A 22,966-nucleotide genomic window follows, 5' to 3' on the forward strand; every position below is an offset into this window, starting at 1 on the left:
CGCATTACCGCTGACGGAGCTCTGCTCCTAGCAGTGAAAGTCTCCAACGCGACTGCCTGCCTTCCAAGGGAAATGCTTTCCTGATGAAGTTATTGTGCGCTGCAAGCTGTTTTTTTTTTGCCTGCCCCACATATTTGGGTGAATTATGAGTTGCTATCTCCAGCTTTGTCGCTTTTGTCAGTTAAATTAACTGCGTCACCACAGCCTTCATTCCCGCTCTAACAAAGCGGTGATTTCTCCTCACACACAAGTGCCCTTTGAACTGCCTCATGAAGTGTCTGAACTCATTAATAATTCTCCTTTAGGAATACGCTTCAGGAACATTGCACACTTCATATCTTATTGGACTTTTAGTTCCAGAGCCACGTTTGCGCTCATACTGTTTCCCTTGCTCTTATATTGTTCATTTTTAGGGCTTTTGCTATGGAATTATCTTCTTAATGCCCTAGGCAGTGTGTTAGTTGCATGTTTCTCATTATTTTTGCTACATTTATTTCATGTGCTCTGCATAGCTCTTGACAAAATGTATTTATTATTAGGGCTTTGAGCACTGGGTTTCATTGTAACTTTCATTGTGCTATATGCCTATTAATATTTAGTTTTGTTGCCTGCTATTCTTTTTCTGATCTTTTTAGTCAGCCACCTTTCCTTACATATAACGTCCTAACGTCTTTATTAGTAGGTGGTTTTTGTATGCCTCTTGACCTTATGCAGGTATATAGTTGTATTTCGTTTTTATGAGGCACAGGATTGCAGATATTTATTCTCTTGCATTTATTTTTGTATCTGCCTAGGACATGCGTTCTACTTGCGTGATGTGGGTTTAGAGGGGATACTGTTTAACATGTTTTGAATGTTTGGTTGACTCTTCTATATCTTTTGTGCCTTTATTTGCTCCACTGATCTCCTGCTCATATGTTGTTATTACATTAATAGTTGAATTGATGCATTTTATGTATGGGGAGATTATACAAAGATTTGCGTAAGCCCTCTTCTGCTACGAAGATTTTTGGACATACAGGTTCTCGCTATCAGTGTCTGGCCATGGAGGATTTACCTGATACCACACCTGCCAAGGGTGCGTCATCTTCAAATGTGTCACTCCCTGCTCCTAAAAAAGGTACGATTAAAAGATTAAAAAAAGATCCTCTTTCACCTCCTTCACAGACGTCTTCTTCTACTACCATTGACTTACTTCTGGAGGAAATACGGGCACTGCGTCCTTTTATTGAGGAGACTAAGTCCACCATGCAACAGCTTTCTGACAAATGGCTATCAGTAGATGAATGGATTACCACACTCGAACAGAGTGTTGCTTCCATGGAGTCCTCTATTGCTAAGGTTGATTCAGTGTGTGCACAAGTCTCAATTTTACACAAACAGATCGAGAATTTAGAGAATAGGAGTAGGCGGAACAACCTACGCCTTTACGGCCTTGAGGAAGGTTTGGAGGGGTCTGATCCCATTGCCTACTTCAAATCCTTCTTACCAAAGCTTCTCCACTTGCCGGATGATACTAATTTGAATATTCAATGGGCACATCGCCTGGTCTCACTCAGAGGTTTGCCCTCATCTGCGGCTGCACCGAGAAAACCAAGAGGTGTGATCATGTATTTTCTTGAATATACTGACTTACTTAAAATCTTAGCTGCGGCAAAAGCAATGAATCGCATTACATGGTCGGGCCATCCTCTATTCTTTTCACAGGACTACGCCAAAACAACAGCTGACCGACGTAAGGAGTTCTTATCTCTTCGTCCCCAGTTGCGTTCTTTGGGAGCACAATACGGCTTGTTCCATCCCTGCCTTTTCAAGGTTACTATCAACAATAAGACTTCCACTTATGATGATCCTCTGAAGTTGAAGAGCTTTCTTGATTCACATTCTAGCGAGAAGATGGAGACTTTGTTTGCCTCCAGTTCTAAGTAATCCTCTATCACTGTAATGGTATAGTCTTCTTGGTCTGTTGTTGTTATTAAGATGGTGGCTTGTTGTTTGTTATGTTAATTGCCATTATGTTCACTCTCTTATTCTGTCTATATTTATATATGTATATATATATTTTTTTCTTCTCGTACAGATTCTTTTCTGACTTGGCTGGGTCCTTCCCTATGTTCATGACGTCCGTTGGGTCTCCTCCCTTCCTTCGTCTTCCCTTCTGAGTTGTGGTCGCCCCATCGTTCACGTGGCTTCCACCTTCCAACCCTTTGCTTTGTTTTGTTCGAGATGTTCTGTAAGTTTTTTCTCCTTCCTTTTTTCCTGGTGTTTATGTCTTCTGGGGGGGTTTCCTTCTCCCTCTCCTACTTACTGGACACTGCTTTACTATTTTTTTTCTTCTTTTCCTGATTTACTATGTCTGCTTATTTCTGCTTTCTTGCGTCTGTTTTTATCGCTTTTTTTCATTCCCTTCTTTGCTTCACTCTAGTTCTCTTCTACAGTTCTTTTTCCTTTTTTTGTTTGCTCTTTTCTTCAGTCTCACTATTACTTCTTTTCTCCAATGAGAGTATTTATATTTCTATTATGTTATACCTTTTGTTTAATATTGCTAATTATAATACAGTTTTCGATCTCTTATTGTTTGTTTTTTACTTGCATGACTATTTTACCTTTCGCTTACAAATATTATAGTTGGATTTTTAGGATGTATCTCTTTCTGGTTCTGATATGCCGTTGACAATTGTTTCATGGAATGTTAAGGGCCTTCACTCACCAATTAAAAAGGCAAAGAGTATTGTCCCATTTAGCTACACTTCATGCTGACATAGCTTGTATACAGGAATCTCACCTTTCTGCTTGCTGAGTCAGTCAAATTGAAAAGAGACTGGGTGGGAGAGGTTCACTTTTACCCCGGGGATGGCAAACGTAATGGGGTAATGATTTTGTTTCGTAAGTCCCTTGTTGTTAAAGAACTCACAAGTTGTAATGATCATTTGGGTAGATGGGTACTTGTTCACTATACCATGGATGGAGTCCCCATATCTATTTTAAATGTTTATGCCCCAGTTACTGGCGATGCACTCTTTTGGTCTTCCTTAGTACCACGTATTACACAACATTACACTGACAATTTCATTCTAGCTGGCGACTGTAATGAGGTTTTCGATCCATTCCTGGATAGACAATCCTCTACCACATACATTCCTCATAAATCGCATAAATCCTTCACACAGCTCGTTCATCAATTTAAACTACTTGATGCCTGGAGGTTGTGTCATCCTACCTTACGTGAGTATTCTTTTTTTTCCCCACCGCATCATACTCAATCAAGATTGGATTACTTTTTTATCTCGCATCATTTGTCTCAATCCCTCATTTCCTATGAAATTGGATCTATTCTGATTTCTGATCATGCTCCAGTTTCGATGTCATTAGATGTTCTTTGCAAGCCCAACTCTACTAAGAAATGGCGTTTTAATAATTCCCTTCTCCTTGATCCTGTCTTTGTTTCATCCTTTACCTCTTTTTTTCATGATTTCTTCTTGTTGAATCAATCTGACGAGATTCAATTTCCGGTCGTTTGGGATGCTTTTAAAGCATCGGCCAGGGACTTTATAATTCAATTTGTTTCGAGGAAGCGCAAGATAGCACAACAATCTACCAAAGAGCTTTTTTCCAAAATTAAACAACATGAGCATTCCTATTATACTTCCAAATCCAAAGACTGTTTGCATGAACTTATTGCTACCAAACTTAAATTTAACCAGGATACCACCAATAGTTCCTCTAATTATTTACTAAAATCCAGTGCAAAGTTCTATGGGGGCCAACATAGAGCAGGTAAATTGTTGGCTAATTATTTAAAAGCCAAACAAAATCAGGTTAACATAGATACTATTCATGGTCAGGATGGTTCCCTTAAGCATAAAGATAATGAAATCTTACAGGAATTTCAACATTTTCATGAATCTCTTTATTCTTCTGAATCTACCTCATCTGCAGAATCTATCTCCCAATATCTCTCTCTAATTCACTCTCCTTTTGCTTCGCCCCCGATCTTTCTACACTGGAATCTGATATAACACAGGCGGAACTCTTGCGAGCTTTGCAGTCTTTGAAACACGGGAAGGCGCCGGGACCTGATGGGTTCACTGTTGAATTCTTTTCTCACTTTTCGCAACTGCTTATCCCCAAAATGCATTCCTTAATCTCTACTTTTCTTGAGTCTGAATCTGCTTCAGGTACTTTTGCAGATGCTCAATTTGCATTCTCCCTAAACAAGGTAAAGACCCGCAGTATTGTAAAAATGATCGGCCAATTTCATTGGTGAATATTGATTATAAGATTTTCTCGAAAGCACTAGCTATGCGGTTGGAATCTAACTTGCCCGATCTTCTGGGAAAAGAACAATCTGGCTTCGTCAAGGGTAGATATCTTGCAGACAATACCAGATTATTTTTCGACATCATTTCTAAATCTTCTCGCTCATCTCAGTCTCTCGCAGCCATTGCTCTTGATGCTGAGAAAGCTTTTGATAGAGTTGAATGGAAGTACCTTTTTCACACCTTGAAGTGGTTCGGTTTCGGTCGAAAAATATCTACATTGATCTCACTCTTATATTCTAGCCCTAGGACGGCAATTTCGGCGAATGGATGTCTCTCTTCTTATTTTTCTCTTAAGAGAGGAGTTTGTCAGGGCTGCCCTCTTTCCCCTTTTTTGTTCGATCTCGCCCTAGAACCTTTCCTATTAAAAATTCGCCAACATTCTGATATTCATGGATTCACTTTCCAAAAGTCTCATATTAAGATAGCAGCGTATGCGGATGATGTCCTTTTATTTCTCTCAAAACCTAGCTCCTCCCTTCCCGCGTTCCTGACTGAGGTAGATTCTTTTTCTTTTGTCTCCGGATATAAATTAAATAGGGACAAATGTGAAATATTGCCCTTAACGAAATTTACTCTTAGAAATGACTTTACTGCTTCAGGCTTCACTTGGAATTCTTCTTCCATTAAATATTTGGGGCTTCATTTTACGGCATCCCTTAAAGGCACGGTTGTTCGCTGTTTAGAGGATTGTATTCAAAAGATTCTCACCCTTACTTCTAAATGGCATCCTCTTTATTTATCCTGGTGGGGGAGGCTAGATATGATTAAGATGATGCTATCCCCTATTATACTTTTTACCGTTTCCAACATCCTTTTGTCCATTCCTTCCAAATATTTTACGAAAATTAATTCTATCCTTTCGGCTTTCTTGTGGGGAACAAAAAATCTTGTATGTCCTTGAACAAAGTATCTCGACCCAAATCAGAGGGGGGAGGGGGGGGGGGAATTTTCCCAACTTCTCTTTGTACCATAAATCTTTTTTGTTACACCACATCTCCAGGTGGCTTTTGGGTATTAATGCTTCCTCTCCTCTTTGGTTAGATCTAGAGGAATCTTTCATCTCTCCCTTTCTTTTTCAAGAGTATCTTATGTTCTCTCGCAAACCACAAGGTGTAGTTACTCCTATTATCAAACATACATCTAAACTTCTTCCTACTCTCCCTATCACTTCCTTTTTCGATCAACCCATTTGGCATAATGGTTCTATCTTGATAAATAAGAAGCCCATTTTTTGGAAGGCATGGAGATCACGTGGTCTTATATGGGTTCACCAATTATATAATCATGGTTGGCCCCTTTCCTTCTCTTCGGCTACTTCTTTGTTTAATTTTCCTTCTTCCTTCCGAACCAAATATTCCTTGTTAATTTCTGCTTTTCAAGAGGCTCACAATACTTATCTCACTTCTCCTTCTCCTGTTTATCCAATACCCTCCAGTATGCCTTCTTTGCACTCTTTACTCCTCAAACGTGCCAAGGCTTCCAAAATTTATGCTGCTCTTTTATCCTCCCCCCTCACCTAGGCTTAAAACACAAACGGAAGAGACTTGGGAAAGAGAGTTACAAGTTTCTTGGACTACTGCTCTCTTGGATAAAATTTGGCTTAAACTACGCAAATCTTCTAGAGCCGCCAGCGCAACTCAGACGTTATTTTTTATTTATAATCGCCTATTATTTTCCCCTCTCACTCTAAGCAAGCAATTTCTAGCTGTCACAGACTCATGCTGGTCGTGTACTAAGCCTGGAGCAGATCTTTTTCACATGCTTTTTGAATGCTCCTTAGTGCGCACCTTTTGGACGCAAGTATGGTCCCAGATTAACAAAATCTTTCTCTCCACACACCCCTTTTCCGTCTCGCACATTTTCCTGGGGAGTGTCTCTCCTATTTGGAAACACTGCAATATGGGTACCAGAATTATAGATCTATTGTTAGCAGTTGCTTTTCAACAAATTACAAAAAATTGAAAAGACTTTACCAAAATATCTTATCAGGCCTGGTGGTATGCAGTCTGTTATAATCACAGATTAGATACGACTTTTGTTTATCCATTGTCCATGGCGACGAAACGAAAAATGTTATGGGCACCTGTTACCACCTTGTTTGATTATAGTGCCAGACATTCTTTGCCTATTTCTCCTTTGCAACAAGAAGTTTCTAAGCCTCCGTGAGGATGCCTTGATGTTCCATATTGTTTAAATTTAATGCATGTTGTTACTTTATATTTGCATTTCTGAATTACATTTGTTTTCATTGTGACTGTTATGTATAGTATATACCTTCTCAGCTGTATTTTGTTATAGTTATTAGTCGTGCTTATAGCATATTGCATTTTTCTTTTTCTTTCCTTCTCTCTTTTCTTTTTCTCTTCCTTTTCTCTCTTCTCTATACCTTCATTCTTTTCTCTTTTGCGATGCTTTATATTTATTTCTTTTCTTTAAGAATATTTGAATTCATTTTTATGTAACACTAGCAGCCCGCCCCGACGTTGTCCGGGAGCAAAAGGCTGCTTCACGATGCCCCCCCCCCCGCCCTGCAGAAGAGTTGTCTGTGCAAGTCCTGGCCCTGTTCAACTGATTTGGCGCACTTGTGTTATTTTTTTAATTCTTATGTATTGTTTTCCACGTTTTATGTTGTCCGCAAGATGTGAGGAAAGTGTTGTGTCACCTGTTTAATGTTTTCTTTCGAAGGCTCTTTCCGTGTATTCGTTTTTGTATCCCTTCAAAGAGGTTTCCCTTTTCTTTTGTCAATTGTGTGGTGAAGTCCTAGCAGTGCTCGAGTGATTATGGGCAGTTGTGTTATTTTCGTTATTCGTATGCCTTACTGTAAGCGTTTTATCTTGTCCGCAAGATGTGAGGAAAGTCTTGTGAATGCGCAGTCTATTGCGTTTCTCCGTTAAGAAATGTCGGCTTTTTTTGTTCGTGTTTACCCCCCTGTGATGTCGTTGGTCAATGGCCAATGGTTAAAGACTTTTTTTTTTGGTATGCCGAAGTTGTGTGTGTGTTTTCTTTAGTGCATTGTGATTGGTGTAGTATGCGATTAATCCTGCCCCCTGTGTGGCGTCATTTGACACTCCTCGTCGATGGAAGGCCCGCCCGGTTTTTAATGCGAAGGCGTCAATGTTGTCTGGGTAACTGCAACGAATGTGTGTAAATTTCTTATAGCGCGCACCTCTGCTGTTTTTGTATATTGGTGTTACCGCGCTGTATGTGTGAATTTAAATTCATTGAAAGCGCATTTCCGCTGTATGTGTTGGGATTTGCAAATGTTTGTTAGAAATTCATTGAAAGCGTATTTCCGCTCTATGTCTGCATATTGTGCATTCTAAATTCAGTGAAAGCGCATTTCCGCTCTATGTGTGCATATGTAAGTGTGTTGTGAGGTCGCTTGGCCTATGTTTGTTATTTGCACTTGGCACGGCCCTGTAAATGCCCACATTTGTTGTTTGAGATGCCCACGACCACGCCCCCAAAGGACTACTTTACCACTTTTGGCGTTTTTGCTTTTTTAATGTATATGGTGTACATATCTATAGCCTATGTCCTTCTGCCATATCTCCCCTTTCAAATGGTGTATTGGGTGTAGTGATTGATGCATTACTTTTGTAGTTTACCTGGCTCAAAGGTTTGTGTTCTCTCTTTATAATAGTAGTATAGATGTTTTTATGATATGTTATGCTTACCTTATCTGAACTTCTTTTAATACAATTTTGTTCTTGAAACTTAAAAAAAAGAGAGTGTTTTATGTGCCATAGCTTGAAATCAGATTTGGAAGATTCTATTCATGTCTCATGGTTGAAGGGGTCCCCATGTTTAGAGGAAATGCATATATAAAGTTTCACATATTTTACTTAGTGGAAGTTCATCTTTTTTACCTGTTTATTCTGATTTTAGTCTTTTGGACATTCTGATTCTGGTGCATGAGCTGTACATAGCAGGGGACTCGTTATCAGACCTCCAGCTCCATGTGAATTATGTGTATACATTGCTATATTTGACAAATTGGCGAGTCAGCTGTAAAAGTGCACCACAGTTTTCCATAGCTGCACAAAGTTCATATCTGGAATATTAAAGGTGCTTTGTCCGGCTCACATCTAAAAAGGTATGATATGCACAAAAGCTCACGTTTAAGCATAGGTTGTAGTTGCCTGTGTTGCAAAAAGGGACAAGTAGACGAAACACTACGCTATCTAACCTTTGTTATGTTATGTTATGTTAATATGTATTTATTAAGCGCTCGTACGCCCCGGGTCTTCATGGCGCTATGGAAAGAGAACACAACACAACAGTTAAAAGTGAGATACAGCTCAGCAATAGGCCTGTGAGAATAGCCAGGTTTTGAGGGAGTGTCTAAAGCTAAGAACATCACCGCTCAGTTTCAATTGTAAGGGAAGCGAATTCCAAAAGGTGGCTGCAAGGTGGTCGAAGCAGCTGCCACCTAGGCGCTTCCTTTTGTAGGATGGAACAATCAATAAAGATTTTTGAGCAGAGCGGAGATTTAAAGATGGATTATATCTGAAGAACAAGTCTTTTATAAACTTCGGGCCTGAGTCTTGTAAAGATTTAAAAATAATACACCCAGTTTTAAATGCGATTCGCTGCGCAACAGGCAGCCAGTGTAGTTGTTTCAAACCAGGTCTGATAGATTGCCTTTTTGGGAGTCCTAGAATAAGTCTGGCGGCCTGATTCTGGGCCAGCTGAAGTCGTTTTAACTCTCCCGCTTGGAGCCCCAAGTAGAGACTATTGGAGAAGTCCAGTCGGGACAGAACCAGGGCGATTATGACCTTAATGAGGGCGGCCTGTGAAAGAAAGCAGGCTATTTTCCTGATTTTTTTTAGTTGAAAGAAACTGGACGACACTACCGTGCCTACCTGTCTTTTCAAAGAAAGATCCTCGCTAATTAATACTCCCAAGCTTTTAACTGAGGACGATCTAGAAGGTGGAGCCCCCATGCTAGATGGCCAAAAGCATGGGCTCCAGCTTAGTTCGCTCAGCCCAGGCAAGACCAATTCAGTCTTGCCTGGGTTGAGTTTCAGATGGTTACAACTCATCCAACCCTGAATGTGTGACATGGTGTTTTGGAATTCCTCCACCGAGTCCTTGGTGTTCAAAGGGAAGATGAGTTGCAGATCGTCTGCATAGTTGAAGATGGTAACTTTAGCATTTCTTAGGGAGTACAATAGCGGGCGCAGGTACAAATTAAAAAGTAAAGGTGACAGAGATGAACCCTGGGGCACTCCACATGTGGTAGAAATAGTGGGAGCTGTAAAAGGGCCCAATCTTACTGATTGAGTGCGGTCAGTGATAAAAGAACGGATCCAACTCAGCGCAGGCCCCCTGAGGCCAGCTTGTTCGACACGGTTGACCAAGATGGTATAGTCAACCGCGTCGAATGCTGCCGAAAGGTCGAGTAAAACCAGGGCCTGGTGGATTCCACTACCCGCATTCCGCCTCAAAGTATTTTGTACCGCCAATATGACTGCTTCGGTTGAATGGCACGAACGGAAGCCAGCCTGATTGGGTTCAAGGTATTCTGTTTGTTCTATGAATTTAGACACGTTTGCGCAGACGTGGGCTTCCAGTAACTTAGAACTATAAGGCAGCAGTGATATAGGCCTATAATTTAACGGATCAAGCGGATCTGCTCCAACTTTCTTGATCAGAGGGATAAGCAAGGCCTTCTTAAGGCTGTTGGGAACTTTACCCTGTAGAAGTGATCCGTTTAACAAAGGAAGCACGCCCTCAGGGATAGCTGTCCCCACCTCTCTCAAGATGTGCGGGGGGCAAATATCATCAGGTGAGCCCGATCTAACCCTTGTAAACAGATTGGACAAGGTCTTACCATCAATAAGGGGAAAAGTTTCCAACATAAGGGGGTTATAGTACGCATCATCCAGAGAAGGGGGGGCGAAGCAGTAGAAATACTCTGTTTTATAGTGCATATTTTATTAAAGAAAAAAGAGTTCAATGAGTTGCAGAGGTCCTGAGTAGGAGTGACCGATGGAGTAGTTCTGTCACTACCACTGAGATCATCTACGATATTGAACAGATCTTTTGATTTATTACGAGAGTTCAATATTTTCTCAGAAAAATAATCAGTTTTTTGTTTTAGGACAAGTTTCTGATAGTCTTTACGGGCCTTACAATAGATGGCTTTATCTTGTGCCGAATAACCAATTCTCCATTTCCTCTCTTTTTGACGGACTTCCAGTTTTTGAGACTTCAAGTGTGGAGTAAACCATTTATGTGCGTCATTAGGACGAGAACGGGGAATATTTGTACAAGGTACGTGAGCGTCAGCTGCCTGGCGTGGCCAGTTAGAGTAGGCTTCTTCAATGGCATCAATGTCCTTGGCCAAGGGGGGGAGAGACAGAGCCAAGGTATCCAAGAAAACTGAAGTATCAATGTCCTTCCATTTTCTGACTTTCCCACCTGTCTGGAAAGATTGCTTTTTACTCTTCTCAATGGTAAGTGTAAAGTGTATCAAAAAATGGTCCGTCCAGATGCAAGGGGTTATAGAAAGAATAAAAAGGGGGATATTCTGGGACCATATTTGATCAAGGCTGTGCCCTTTTTCGTGGGTTGGCAGGTGAATCTGTTGAGTTAAGTTCAGGTCTAAAAGTAAATATTTAAGTTCAGCTGCCTGAGTGTCTAAGGCAGTGGCATCAAACCAAAGGTTAAGATCACCCAACAAAACGATTTTTTTGTAGTTAATTACAAGGGAAGCTAGTTGTTCTGCCAATGAAGCAGCAAACGTAGGCATAAGTTGAGGGGGGCGAAAAATGAGGACCATTAACAGTGATCCACTGTCAGTGTCCATTTTAAAAACAATATTCTCTGACCCTGTAAGGTCAAGAGATGATAATAAGGAGAACTTGTAAGTGTTACGAATAATGGCTGCAACTCTTCCACCCCTTTTGTCGGTAGATCTGTTAGCATTTAAAATGTAGTAATCAGAAGGAACTGCCGCCAAACTGTATGGTAGTGAGTCTGCGTTGAGCCAAGTCTCCGTGAGGAGCAAAATGTCGGGTTGCTCAGATCGTAGCATGAAAAATATATCCATATGGTGTTTGGCCATCGACCTAGTATTCAAGTAAAAGCATTTAAGCTTGGTCTCTAGTTCTGATAAGGGTTGAGGAGGAATGCGAGGGCTGGGATCGGATGCTTAACATTACCGACTATATAATTAGGCTTTAAAATACCGTAGGTAGCAGTGCGTTTTAGTACATGCGGTAGTAGTGGTGGGCATAAGTTATCTGAAGGTCTTAACAGCAGCAGGTCCTGGGAAGAATATGTGTAAAATTGACCAGGGGTTTTAGCCCCAGGCCCCGGTCGGCCGCGGGCGGGCGCAGACGGGCTTGACTTAAGCGCGACTTCGGCACGCCATCGTCGCGCCCGCTGCGCCCGTCTGCTGCGCTCCCGGATACACATTTAGTGTTATGCCCTGCCTCCCGGAAGAACTAGACCACTAGCTCCGGTCCAGCCCCACCCAAGATGGCGCCTCGCCCTCCACACAAACGGCACCAGCCGCGGTGGAACGGGGCGGGGTACAGATGTAATGAACAACACAGTGCGCAAGATTAGTGAGTGCTATTAACTTTTAAATTAAAATTTCAGGCATAAAAACTACACAGTGCTGACATCTTGGTCATGCCAGTACTGCAGCAATCACAACAGGTAACTGTGCGTAAGATTGTAGAAGCAATCGGTTCCCAGAGAGCAAAGTTGCTGCCACCAACCTTTCGTTCTCGAGGGGCCCTGGGCGTTAGATCGTTTTATGCCCTGCCTCCCGGAAGAACTAGACCGCTAGCTCCGGACTAGCCCCACCCAAGATGGCGCCTCGCTACGCCCTCCACACAAACTGCACCAGCCGCGGTGGAACGGGGCGGGGTACAGATGTAATGGACAACACAGTGCGCAAGATTAGTGAGTGCTATTAACTTTTAAATTAAAATTTCAGGCATAAAAAATACACAGCGCTGACATCTCGGTCATGCCAGTACTGCAGCAATCACAACAGGTAACTGTGCGTAAGATTGTACAAGCAATCGGTTCCCAGAGAGCAAAGTTGCTGCCACCAACCTTTCGTTCTCGAGGAGCCCTGGGCGTTAGATCGTTTTATGCCCTGCCTCCCGGAAGAACTAGACCGCTAGCTCCGGTCCAGCCCCACCCAAGATGGCGCCTCGCCTCGCCCTCCACACAAACGGCACCAGCCGCGGTGGAACGGGGCGGGGTACAGATGTAATGGACAACACAGTGCGCAAGATTAGTGAGTGCTATTAACTTTTAAATTAAAATTTCAGGCATAAAAAATACACAGCGCTGACATCTCGGTCATGCCAGTACTGCAGCAATCACAACAGGTAACTGTGCGTAAAATTGTACAAGCAATCGGTTCCCAGAGAGCAAAGTTGCTGCCACCAACCTTTCGTTCTCGAGGGGCCCTGGGCGTTAGATCGTTTTATGCCCTGTCTCCCGGAAGAACTAGACCGCTAGCTCCGGTCCAGCCCCACCCAAGATGGCGCCTCGCCTCGCCCTCCACACAAACGGCACCAGCCGCGGTGGAACGGGGCGGGGTACAGATGTAATGGACAACACAGTGCGCAAGACTAGTGAGTGCTATTAACTTATCAATTAAAATTTCAGGCATAAAAAATACACAGCGCTGACATCTCGGTCATGCCAGTACTGCAGCAATCACAACAGGTAACTGTGCGTAAGATTGTACAAGCAATCGGTTCCCAGAGAGCAAAGTTGCTGCCACCAACCTTTCGTTCGTTAGGAGAATGCCCCAACTTCAAAGTATTAACATGTAGGTAATAAGTATGAAAAAATCAATAGAAGCCTGGAAGAGTGGGTACCTTATTGGAGAGGCAGGACCAGGCCAGTCTTGGGCAGAGTTTGGGGTTTGAGGTTGGTGATGAGGAACAGGGTGCTGTCATATGTGCTGGCTGAGGTATAAATGACTCTAGGATAGTTGTTGCAGTAATGTATATATTTCTGAAACTGGCAGAGTCAAACTGTTAAAAATAATATGTGAGAAAACGACATGAATTTTAGTTTGATTTGTTTAGTGCTTGCGCCTTTAAAAATCTGCTGCATTGAGCCACTTTGCCATAACTGAGAGATAAGACTGCAGTGACCTAGAAATAAACCAGTAGACCACTGGCAATGGGACATGTCTTCAGCCAGGCATTGTGAAAGTGCTGAAGAGGAATTCTAAGAACCAATTGCATCTAGACATTTAAGTATGCATCTGAATTGCACAGTAACCTCAACCCTTGGTCTGCTGCCAAAAAGACCTCCTGAAAAATTACATATGTTGGGAGGAATGATGAATAAGTTACAGAACAATTTCAAGTTGAGTCTTAGAGATTTTCATTTCTGGAGGAATGGCACAAGGTACCCACTATAACAAAAAAAAAAAGCAACCTCAAGGGGTATATTGTGACTGTTTCCCCAACTCCAAGCTTTTGATTGCAAAGACTGCCTCTACTGCAGGACCACAAAAAAAGACATGTCTCATGGAATCCTGCCTACAGATTGTGGATCTTTGCCCTAGAAAAATATTCAACTTGTAGAGGTAAAATCTTTGAGCAAGATGAATCACCAATTCCCAACTGAGCTTGCTCTCTCGCCTATTGACTGTAAATGTGCTTAGGTTCTTGTCTTACACAACTTTTGAGCGGATAACCTGCTCTCCGACCACGCCACTTCACCTATCAATTTCTGAAGTTGCCCATGTCTCACTCTGCTGCACTGAATTGACTTACCTGTAATTCATTAAATGTGCATTGCATACTAGGAGCCTGATTGTTTTGTCTTAGTTTGGTGTTCAGGTGCAAATTGCATCAAGCTGGTGACTATTACCCATCAGATCTTAGTTATTCCGATAACTACCCTATTAAATGTAATTAGCTTTAATAAAAAAACGAAAAAAATACAGACGTGACTCTTACGTTTTGGCTGTAAGCATGTTTATGACCTAAGTGCTAAATGTACGCCTTTTAGGTATTCACAAAATAATTCCCAGCACATGTAAATCAATTAACTTGTGCGTAATTGTACACCACAACTCCCAGGCAAGGGGTAGGCAATTGGCATGACAATCTGTTGGTTGGCTTCTGAGTTCTTAATTCCATAGACAGGCGTTCACAAATTCCATCCGACTCTTTGCCTCACTGGAAATGGGTGAATATTTATCCCAGCAAAGGGCTGGATTAAACCCCCTTTCAGAATGGCAAAGGGAATTGAACAAGCCCAGGTTTAGAGAGGGTTTGTACAAAGGGATGAAGAAAAAGAAATGTGCAATTGGAGTTCTCTGCCTTTCCAAAGTGCAGAAATCTGCCCAATGCACGCTTCTGCATTAATGAAATTTCAAAACATTGTGGGGCAGATTTACAAAAACTGGCGCATCCCTGCATATCAGCAGGGATGCGCCAGTTATTGTGCGTCACGGCAGACACCTCTTGCGCCACCATGGATGCGCCGCGTTTACAATGCGGAGCACCATGGGGCAAGAATAGACAGATGCGCAACGCATCTGCTGCCGTAAAGGTGACGCAGCTCCAGCAAGGGTCAGGTGCCCCTATGCCTAACATGCTGCTTCAATCCTTACGCCTGCTTTAAGCAGGCGCAGGGTTTTGACGCAGCACGGCCTTGAAAGTAACTGAGTGAAATCTTGTAGATTTCACTCAGCCACTTTTAGGAGGCGTTCCTGCACCGGAACGCCCTCCCCTGCGCCGGAACGCCACATGTGGTGCAGGACTTTACAACGTGACGCATCTCCCAGCTGGCATAGCGTTCCAGACATACAAATGAAAATGTTTGTTAATTGGTAAAAACCGTGAATGTATACCTGTCCACAGGAGCACTTGTAGGAGTGCAAATTTACTACATGCTTTGTAAATCAGACCCCTTTGCTACAACTTGTCAAATTGTACATTTCAACAATAATTCTGATGTGTGTGTAAAAAGATGCTAGATTAGTATAGCATTAACTGTCTAAAATTCACTTTGCCACCAGGGCCGGACTGGGAACCAGAACCGGCCCTGGCAAAGTGCTCGGCCGGCCCCCCCCCCCCACCCTCCTCCGGGAGGAGGAGGGGGGCGCGCCTGCGCGCTGTGCCAGGGCCGGTTTTCGGCCGTTTTTGTTACAGGGCCGTTTCTGCAGCATAGCTGCAAAAACGGCCCCCAACCTTGCGGCACACCGGGGGATTGCGCGGTGCCCGCAACGGCCAGTCCGGGCCTGTTTGCCACCCAAATTAGCAGATATTAACCTATTAGAATATTTTACGTTAAAAATGATATTCTATGAAAACCATTCTGGGAATTTTTTGAACTCCAAACTATCTAATCTGTTATTAAATATTGCAGCCATCTTGGAACATTATTGGTCCTATTCTTTCTGATAGAAACCCATTAGGAAACCATGGTCAAATGCACACACTTTTCACTGAAAACAAACTTTGCATTCAAGAAACATACGGTATGTATAATGTTCATAAATTGTCAATACTGGCTACAACAATTATTTTTTAAAGGAACAAAAATTGAACTATCACACACAATTTCATGGTTTGATCAACTGCAATTTTGAAAGTAACTATCTCGGTTTTAAGACAGGCGTACTTTCCCTCTTTCTCTATTTATAACAGCTCAAAATTAAAAGTATGTATGGGGTTCTTTATATACCATGCCCATATGTGAGAGAAGTATGAACTTTTGTCAACGTAAAAGTAAAGAAATGATAACCAATGCATTTCATCTCTCTTCTGTTGGCCACAACCATAGAAATACATAGCAACCATCTACATTATGACTAGCACATTGAGAGATATTTTGCACTAATCACACCACTTACCTAGAAGAAGATTCAGGAAGGCTCGGCTAAATCTCTGTGCGTATTCCATTTCAGGCTTGAGCGTTCCTCCCAATCGCACCAAGTGCTGTTCATGTGGAAAGCTGGACAGGTCAGCCAGGTCACTGTCACTTAACTCTTTGCCGAAAGCCAAGGTGAACAGGATGTATCCTTGGCACTTTGCTAGCCGGGTGACCTCTTTCAGTTTCTCAATGTCCCAACTGCTTGTCCGACTTCCAATAATTGTAAATATGACCTTGTTCTTTCGCAACTTGGGAGCCTTCAAGAAGATGTTGTCAATGGTCCCCTGCACAGCGTAGCCAATGGATGAAGGCCCTTCCAGCTGTGAAACATCATTCTGGATGTGCCGCTTTATCAAGCGCTTACTGTTGTATGTTACAAAGCCAAACTCTGTTTCGATTGGGCTTGTGCCTCGGTTGGGTGTGAAGCCAGGCATACCCTGTTGCACCAATGCCACCCTGGCACCTGTGCCACCTAACTCTGGCTCTGATGTGATTTCAACCTGATCAAGAATGGTGCTAACAAATTCTTTTACCCGCTCAAAGTCTTCGCTGCCAACGGTGCGGGAGCCATCAATAATAAAAGCAAGGTCCATGTCAACCTCCACAGGAGGCGGATCAGCTTGCTCACACTCCACATCTGCTTGGCACTTATCTGCAAAGTGAAAAAAAATAAAAAACATACATAATTCTCAGATGAAATATTTTCAATCACTATTTTTTAGAAGTGACTGTACCTCTGATTTGCTGAAGAGCTGTTAATGTATGCAAAACAATGTTATACCACAGAGAAAACTTTTACCTGTTAAGGAAATGGAGAGGTTAACTAATGTAAACTGAAATCCTTCCAGGTCATGTGGTGCACAACAATTAACAAATGTACATAAAGACATAACACCAATTTTTTTCAGTAATTTATTAATTAATATTATTAACAGTACTATTGGCATTATTACCATTATAATCACCATTATTGATTCACACAAAAAAGGTTATAAACCGTTCGCTTTCTTGGATCCATATCCTTTGTTAAAGATTACTACTGTGTGCCCTAAAAGCAAGCAATGGAAAATTGGAGTGAGCAATTAACATATTATTCTCTAAGATTTGGTAATTGAGTGATCAAACATAAGTACATTCATTGGAACGTTGTGGGCAGGACAGCCAATCAGATTCCGCGAATGCAGTCAACAACGAGCTCTTACAATAGGCAATGGATCTTTTGAAGGGTTTCGCAACAGTGTTTTACTGACAAAGCTACGGTTGCATTTTCCCCCTGGTAATTGCACTTTCCCACTGGGAATTGTCCTTTAATGCGCACTGCCAGAAGTCAAAAGGTAACAATTTTATTCAAATAATCCAAAGTAATCCAAAATCAATACTTCCTTTTAATGTATTGTGCAATGGTTTATACTCATTATTTTCATGAGGTCATTACATTATTTTCATGAATCCATTAGTAGTTATCCGTGATGTTTTAAACACATTAGTATTAGCCCCAATACATTTCGGGCAGTGATACCACCCTTCTTCAGGGGACAAATTCCAAAAGTTGGAATGAGACGACAAGATTCCTGCAAGCCGTTAATATAAGTGACCGAGTGAGCGATCGGGGAAAAAACGGGTGATCTAACAGCCCAGTTTAGATAGAGTGAAAGCTGAGGTGTCGAGTAAACCATAGGGTGAAAAACTTGTTTAAACAGCCCAGTGATGAGAGTAACAAAAAACGAAGTGCAAACGAGTGACAGGTTTTAAAGCGAGTGCCCAAGTAAAAAATATTGAAAAAAAGGACCACGTATCAAATGGAACGTTCTGTCGTTCCGGAGATTGCGGCGTGCTACGGATGAGCGTTAGTGCAACAGATTAACTTGCCCGTTGTGCTGAACTACAAGTAAAAACAAAAAGGTATCATAAGGACAGTTTTTGGATCGAAAGAAACGTATCATCATGTGGTGCTTGTGGCATGCTTGGGATGCGCGTTAATGCATTAGACTAAATAACCAGATATGCTGGTCTGTTTGTAATGCAGTTAGCGTACGAAAAATCAAAAGTGCAGCAAGTTACCTGGGTACGTGTCATTTAAAGCCCTCAACCGATGGCTTAACTCGAACTAAGGAGCCTGGTGACTGACACCGTATGTGCCCGTAGTAGTAAAAAGCGAAAAGGGTACAGCCAGATGAAAAGATAAAGGGGACGGAAGTGAAAGAGTATCGGTGCCCAACTGAAATGGTTGCCATCTTGAAAGGTAGGAAAATTATGTCAACCCTGGTGTGAGACGAGAGAACAGTCTTACATGAATGTGTATTGGAAAAGACCAAATATGGTTGTTGGAAAAAATTCAAACACAACGTTTTGTATATAAATTCAATATGATACAATAACCAATCCGAAATTTGAAAGATTACACAATAAACTGTGACAATGAAAAACGAAATAACGGAAGGATACATTAAAAAACATAGTGATAGGAAAAGTTGGGAGGGGAAAAATTAGGAAAAGAAAAAGATTACAAAAAAGGAAAATAATTAAGGGAGAAAAGAAGAGAAACTCCACAGTTGGAGGGGAAAATAAGAATTTACTGAAAAAGATTGAGAAGGGAAAAATTAGGAAAAGAGAGGAAAAGAGGAAACAATTAGAATAAGAATTACATCAATTACAATTAACTGGGAAAGATGAAAAGGGAAAGGAAAAATTCAATAGAAAAAGGTTTAGGAAAAGAAATGAATTAAGAGCGAAAAGGAGAAAAGGGAAAATTACAACAACTGGAATTGACTGGGAAAGTTGAAAAGGGAAGAGAAAAGTTTGAGAGAAACGGTAAAAAAGGGGAAGTATAAACAGTTAGAAGTGAAGGTAGGGAGAGGAACTGTTAGAATTCACTGGAACAGTTCAAGAATGTTCAGGATGCGTGTACGCAGTAAATGCAGGTCAGGTTAATCACAGAAAACAACTTTATTCAATTCGATCATTGAGGCCGTGAGGCATCGATGAGTTCATCTTTTTTTTTTTTTTTAAACCTTTATTGTGCAGATGGAAGCATACAAATACGGGCCTACAACCAATCAGGCCGGCCACGACACATTATGAGAAGCACATGAGACAATAAGGAGGATTCCTGGCAGTCGCCCAGCGTTGTGCAAGCGAGCAGTCCAATCTTAGAAAAGCTGAATACGACCGCTGGAAGCAGGATTAAAGAAGGTTAATTTTATAATAGGAAGTATAGCAGGATCAGTTGCAGTTTTTAGTCATCTAAGTTCCCATAGCGGGCCACGAATCAAACATCAAGACATAAGGGCATCGATAAAAACGGGTATCAGCAGCGGTTCACAGCAATCAACTTATAGACGCCATAGTACAAATCAGTGCCCACCGTGGCCCATCACGCGCCCATCGACCACCTAATTATTGTGCTAGTACATAACGGAGGAACCAGAACAGCAACGTAGTTACAATCATCCTCTATACTAACCCAAGTAATAAGAAAAAAGGGGAGGGGGGGAAATATTATAAAGAGGAAAAGAAAGAATGCCGCGCTGCTGCACGCGCCCCACAGCGATAAAGGCGCGCAAGACTGAAAGACCCGCTATCGGGGGTAGGGCGTGCAAGTCATGATATATGTGCAATCAATACCGTAGAAAGAAAGCAGCTCGCCCCCCGTCCCCACCAGCTATCACACCATGGGAGACACGCACAGACACAGCGTCCAGATGAAGGGATACAAAAGAGCCATAGAACTAAAGGGAAAACGAACAGGAAAGAGGCCCCGTCCCACCCACCCCACCCTGCACCCCTGCAGAAGGCTACGGCCTACCCCCCCAGCAGCGTACCTGTCGCCCTAAATAGAAACCCGAAATATAGGAAAAGTTAGAAAGAGGGAAAGGAAACAAAAGAGAAAAAAGGGAAAAGAACCAGGGGGAGAGGAGACCATCAATCGAGTCGTTCGGCCCCTGCCCCCCACCTTCACACACATGTATGCCACATCAAAACAAAATCGACACAGTCTCAGGTATCAGAAACAATCGAGGGAATCGTTGTGGTTAGGGGCATTCCTCATCTCCATCCGTTAACCAGTAGACCTCCGGATTCAAACCGGCTCACCCCTGTCCTTTCCTAGTCATCGCTACCACTCGTAATAGAGTAGTGGGTAGCAAACATTTCGAGGTGGAGAGGCCACAGGATCGGAACAAAACGGGCCAAGGGAGCAAACCAGAGGACCCCAGCAACAAACGGCAAAGCAAGAACTTTTTGCGGCAGTTCAGACTTTCCAATAGCGACAACAGGAGCAGCAAACAGTACGGGTGCAGTCTCGCCGCCCAGGAAAGTGAGGTCTCCCCCGCAAGATAACAGCGGGACCTCACCGAGGCAGTTCGAATCGAAAATCCACATCGCTCCCCAATCATTCGAGCAGGAACGGACCCTAGCGCGGAGCCCACACCCGCGCCCGCCACAATCAAAGCTACCTGGAGATTCGGGCCGCAGGCGTACAGTCTTGTCAATGCACGGTGGCAGCACTACTCGCAGCAGCCGAGGGGGGCAAATCAGCACTCACTCGAAGTCGGGCTGCGTCCATGAGGGACGGCCCAGCAGAAATGGCGGCAGACCTTCTATCTTGCACAGAGGCGTCGAGGGCCATGGCCGCACGTAATGACTGTAGGGCGTCAAGGACATCGCCAAGCGTGGGCTCGCGCTCACTGGACCAGGCCCCCGTGCACTTCAGCGACCCAAGCTCGCCGCCCTGAGTAGATCCGTGACCCAGGGCGCCGGTCGCCATCTTGCAGGTCCAGCCGCGTCTCCACGCGCCTCAACTTCTGGCGCGGGCTCTCAAGCAAGGTCACCGCTGGAGTCCCCTCGAGCCCCAGAAATGGCAACCTGGGTGCAGAAAGGAGGGCCACCAAAAGTGGGGACCACCAGCGCCACCGTCCCACGGACGCCGCCCACCGAATCCGGGCGCAGGGCTTCAAGATGGCCAGACAGGGCAACAAAGGGGGTATGCCTCCTGCGCGGTCTTCCCCCATCCACGGCGGGCCGCGCCCTACCACAGGGCCCCCAGGCCGCCAGGCCGGGCCCGGTCAATCGCCACCGGCATAACCGCACAACGGCCTCTCCCAGCCGACCCCTCTCCTCCACCAGGGGCCGCCGCCGACACCTTCACTCCGGCCGACCTTCACAGGCAGGTCCCCGGTCTCCACGCCGAGGAGGCCCCGGACCAAACAGGGGCACAGCTTTGGATCCGCAGCTCGTAGGAGCCCCCGGGACAGGCGGTGAGTACGAGCGTTTCTTCACCTTTCCATTTCTTCCCGAGTGTGTCGCCTCGGGGCAGGATACTTATCAGGATGTGCGTGTTCAGCAGGAAGGTTGGCGGAGCCGAGCTACAATGCGGCCATCGCGGTCGCGAGCTTGGCTCCTCCGATGAGTTCATCTTTTTAATCCAGAATGTTTCGCGTTGTAGCAGAAATTTGCGGTTATCTCTCCCTTCTTTGATATCCACGACTTCACACACTAAAAACCGAAGTTGACTGATTAAAGTTTGTGAAATGTGTGGTCACAACGGATTTTGAGTTTTTATTTCTGATGTTACTTCTGTGTTCATTTAATCTAATCTTGATTTTTTCTTTCAGTTTTGCCGATGTACACCAGCCCACCTGGGCATTTTAGTAGATACACAAGATTTTTTAAATCACATGTGGCTGTGGTATAAACTAAGTTTAATGTAGTAGCCTTTGGTCGGATGGTTAGTGGTATTTCCCTTAATGATGTTGTTACAGTTCCCACAGTTGAGGCACAGTATAGTGCCTTTGTGTGTCGTGATCAGGACACTTGACTTTGTGCTCTGCGTAACTCCGCCAGGTTCCTACTTCTCTCATATGCAAATAGGGGTTTGTCTGAAAAAATGTTTTTGAAGTCAGCTTCCACTTGAAGCATTGGCCACTGTCTTAATATGATCTTTTTAATGTTCCTGCTCTCCGTGGAGAATTTGGCCACACTGACTGTTCTGGACGTTTCTGTGGGTTGCGTTTGTATAATCAACAACTGAGTCCGGGATAGCGGAGCCACCCGGTTACTGGCCTTAGTCAGAATTTCTTTGGGGTAATCACGATAGCGGAAATGATCCTCCATGTTAGATATGTTTTCTGAAAGTATTTCTTGATCAGACACGATTCTCTTGATTCTGAGCAGTTGGGAGTATGGTAAATGTGCTTTGAGGGCTGGTTGGTGAAAACTGTTAAAATGCAGTAAATTATTTCGATCTGTGGCTTTTCTGTATATGGTAGATTCAATTCTCTGGTCTTTGATGTAAATCAGGACATCCAAAAAGCTTATCTTGACGTTGCCGATATTGAATGTGAACTCTAACCGATCATTTATTAGGTTCAGTTGACCGATAGCTGTGACTAGCTATTCCTTGGGGCCCTGCCAAATCAAAAATATGTTGTCTATGTACTGGAAATATGCCACCAAGTGTTCTTTCCAAGTCGTGTTGTTCAAGACGTTATCCAACTCAAATTTGTGCATGAAAAGGTTCACGTAGCAGGGGGCTGCACAGTTCCCCAAAGAATGTCTCCGTTAGATGTAGGAAAAATTGGTCTTTGTGAATAAAGTAGTTGTGGTACAGGTTGAATTGAAGCAATTCCAACAAGAAGATGTTGAAGTCCTGATTGAGATCAGCCTGTAATAAGAAAAAATCTATTGCTTCAATGCCTAAATCGTAGGGTATTGAAGTGTACAAGGCTGTCACATCAATGGTGCATAAAAACATTTCTTCTTTCCACTCT

The 22,966-nt window shown here is 43.2% G+C and overlaps 1 protein-coding gene across 1 annotated transcript in view; it reads right to left on the reverse strand.

The window, feature by feature from the left end:
- Positions 1–22,966, reverse strand: part of LOC147666164 (collagen alpha-6(VI) chain-like) — a 72,523-nt gene that overhangs the window by 37,575 nt on the left and 11,982 nt on the right. Inside the window, exon 3 of the mRNA XM_086949252.1 lies at positions 16,180–16,851. Coding sequence (XP_086805378.1) covers positions 16,180–16,851 — 672 coding nt within the window. The remainder of the gene's footprint in view (positions 1–16,179; positions 16,852–22,966) is intronic.

Source organism: Lissotriton vulgaris, unplaced genomic scaffold (genome assembly GCF_964263255.1).
Source record: "Lissotriton vulgaris unplaced genomic scaffold, aLisVul1.2 SCAFFOLD_3786, whole genome shotgun sequence".
Classification (NCBI taxonomy): domain Eukaryota; kingdom Metazoa; phylum Chordata; class Amphibia; order Caudata; family Salamandridae; genus Lissotriton; species Lissotriton vulgaris.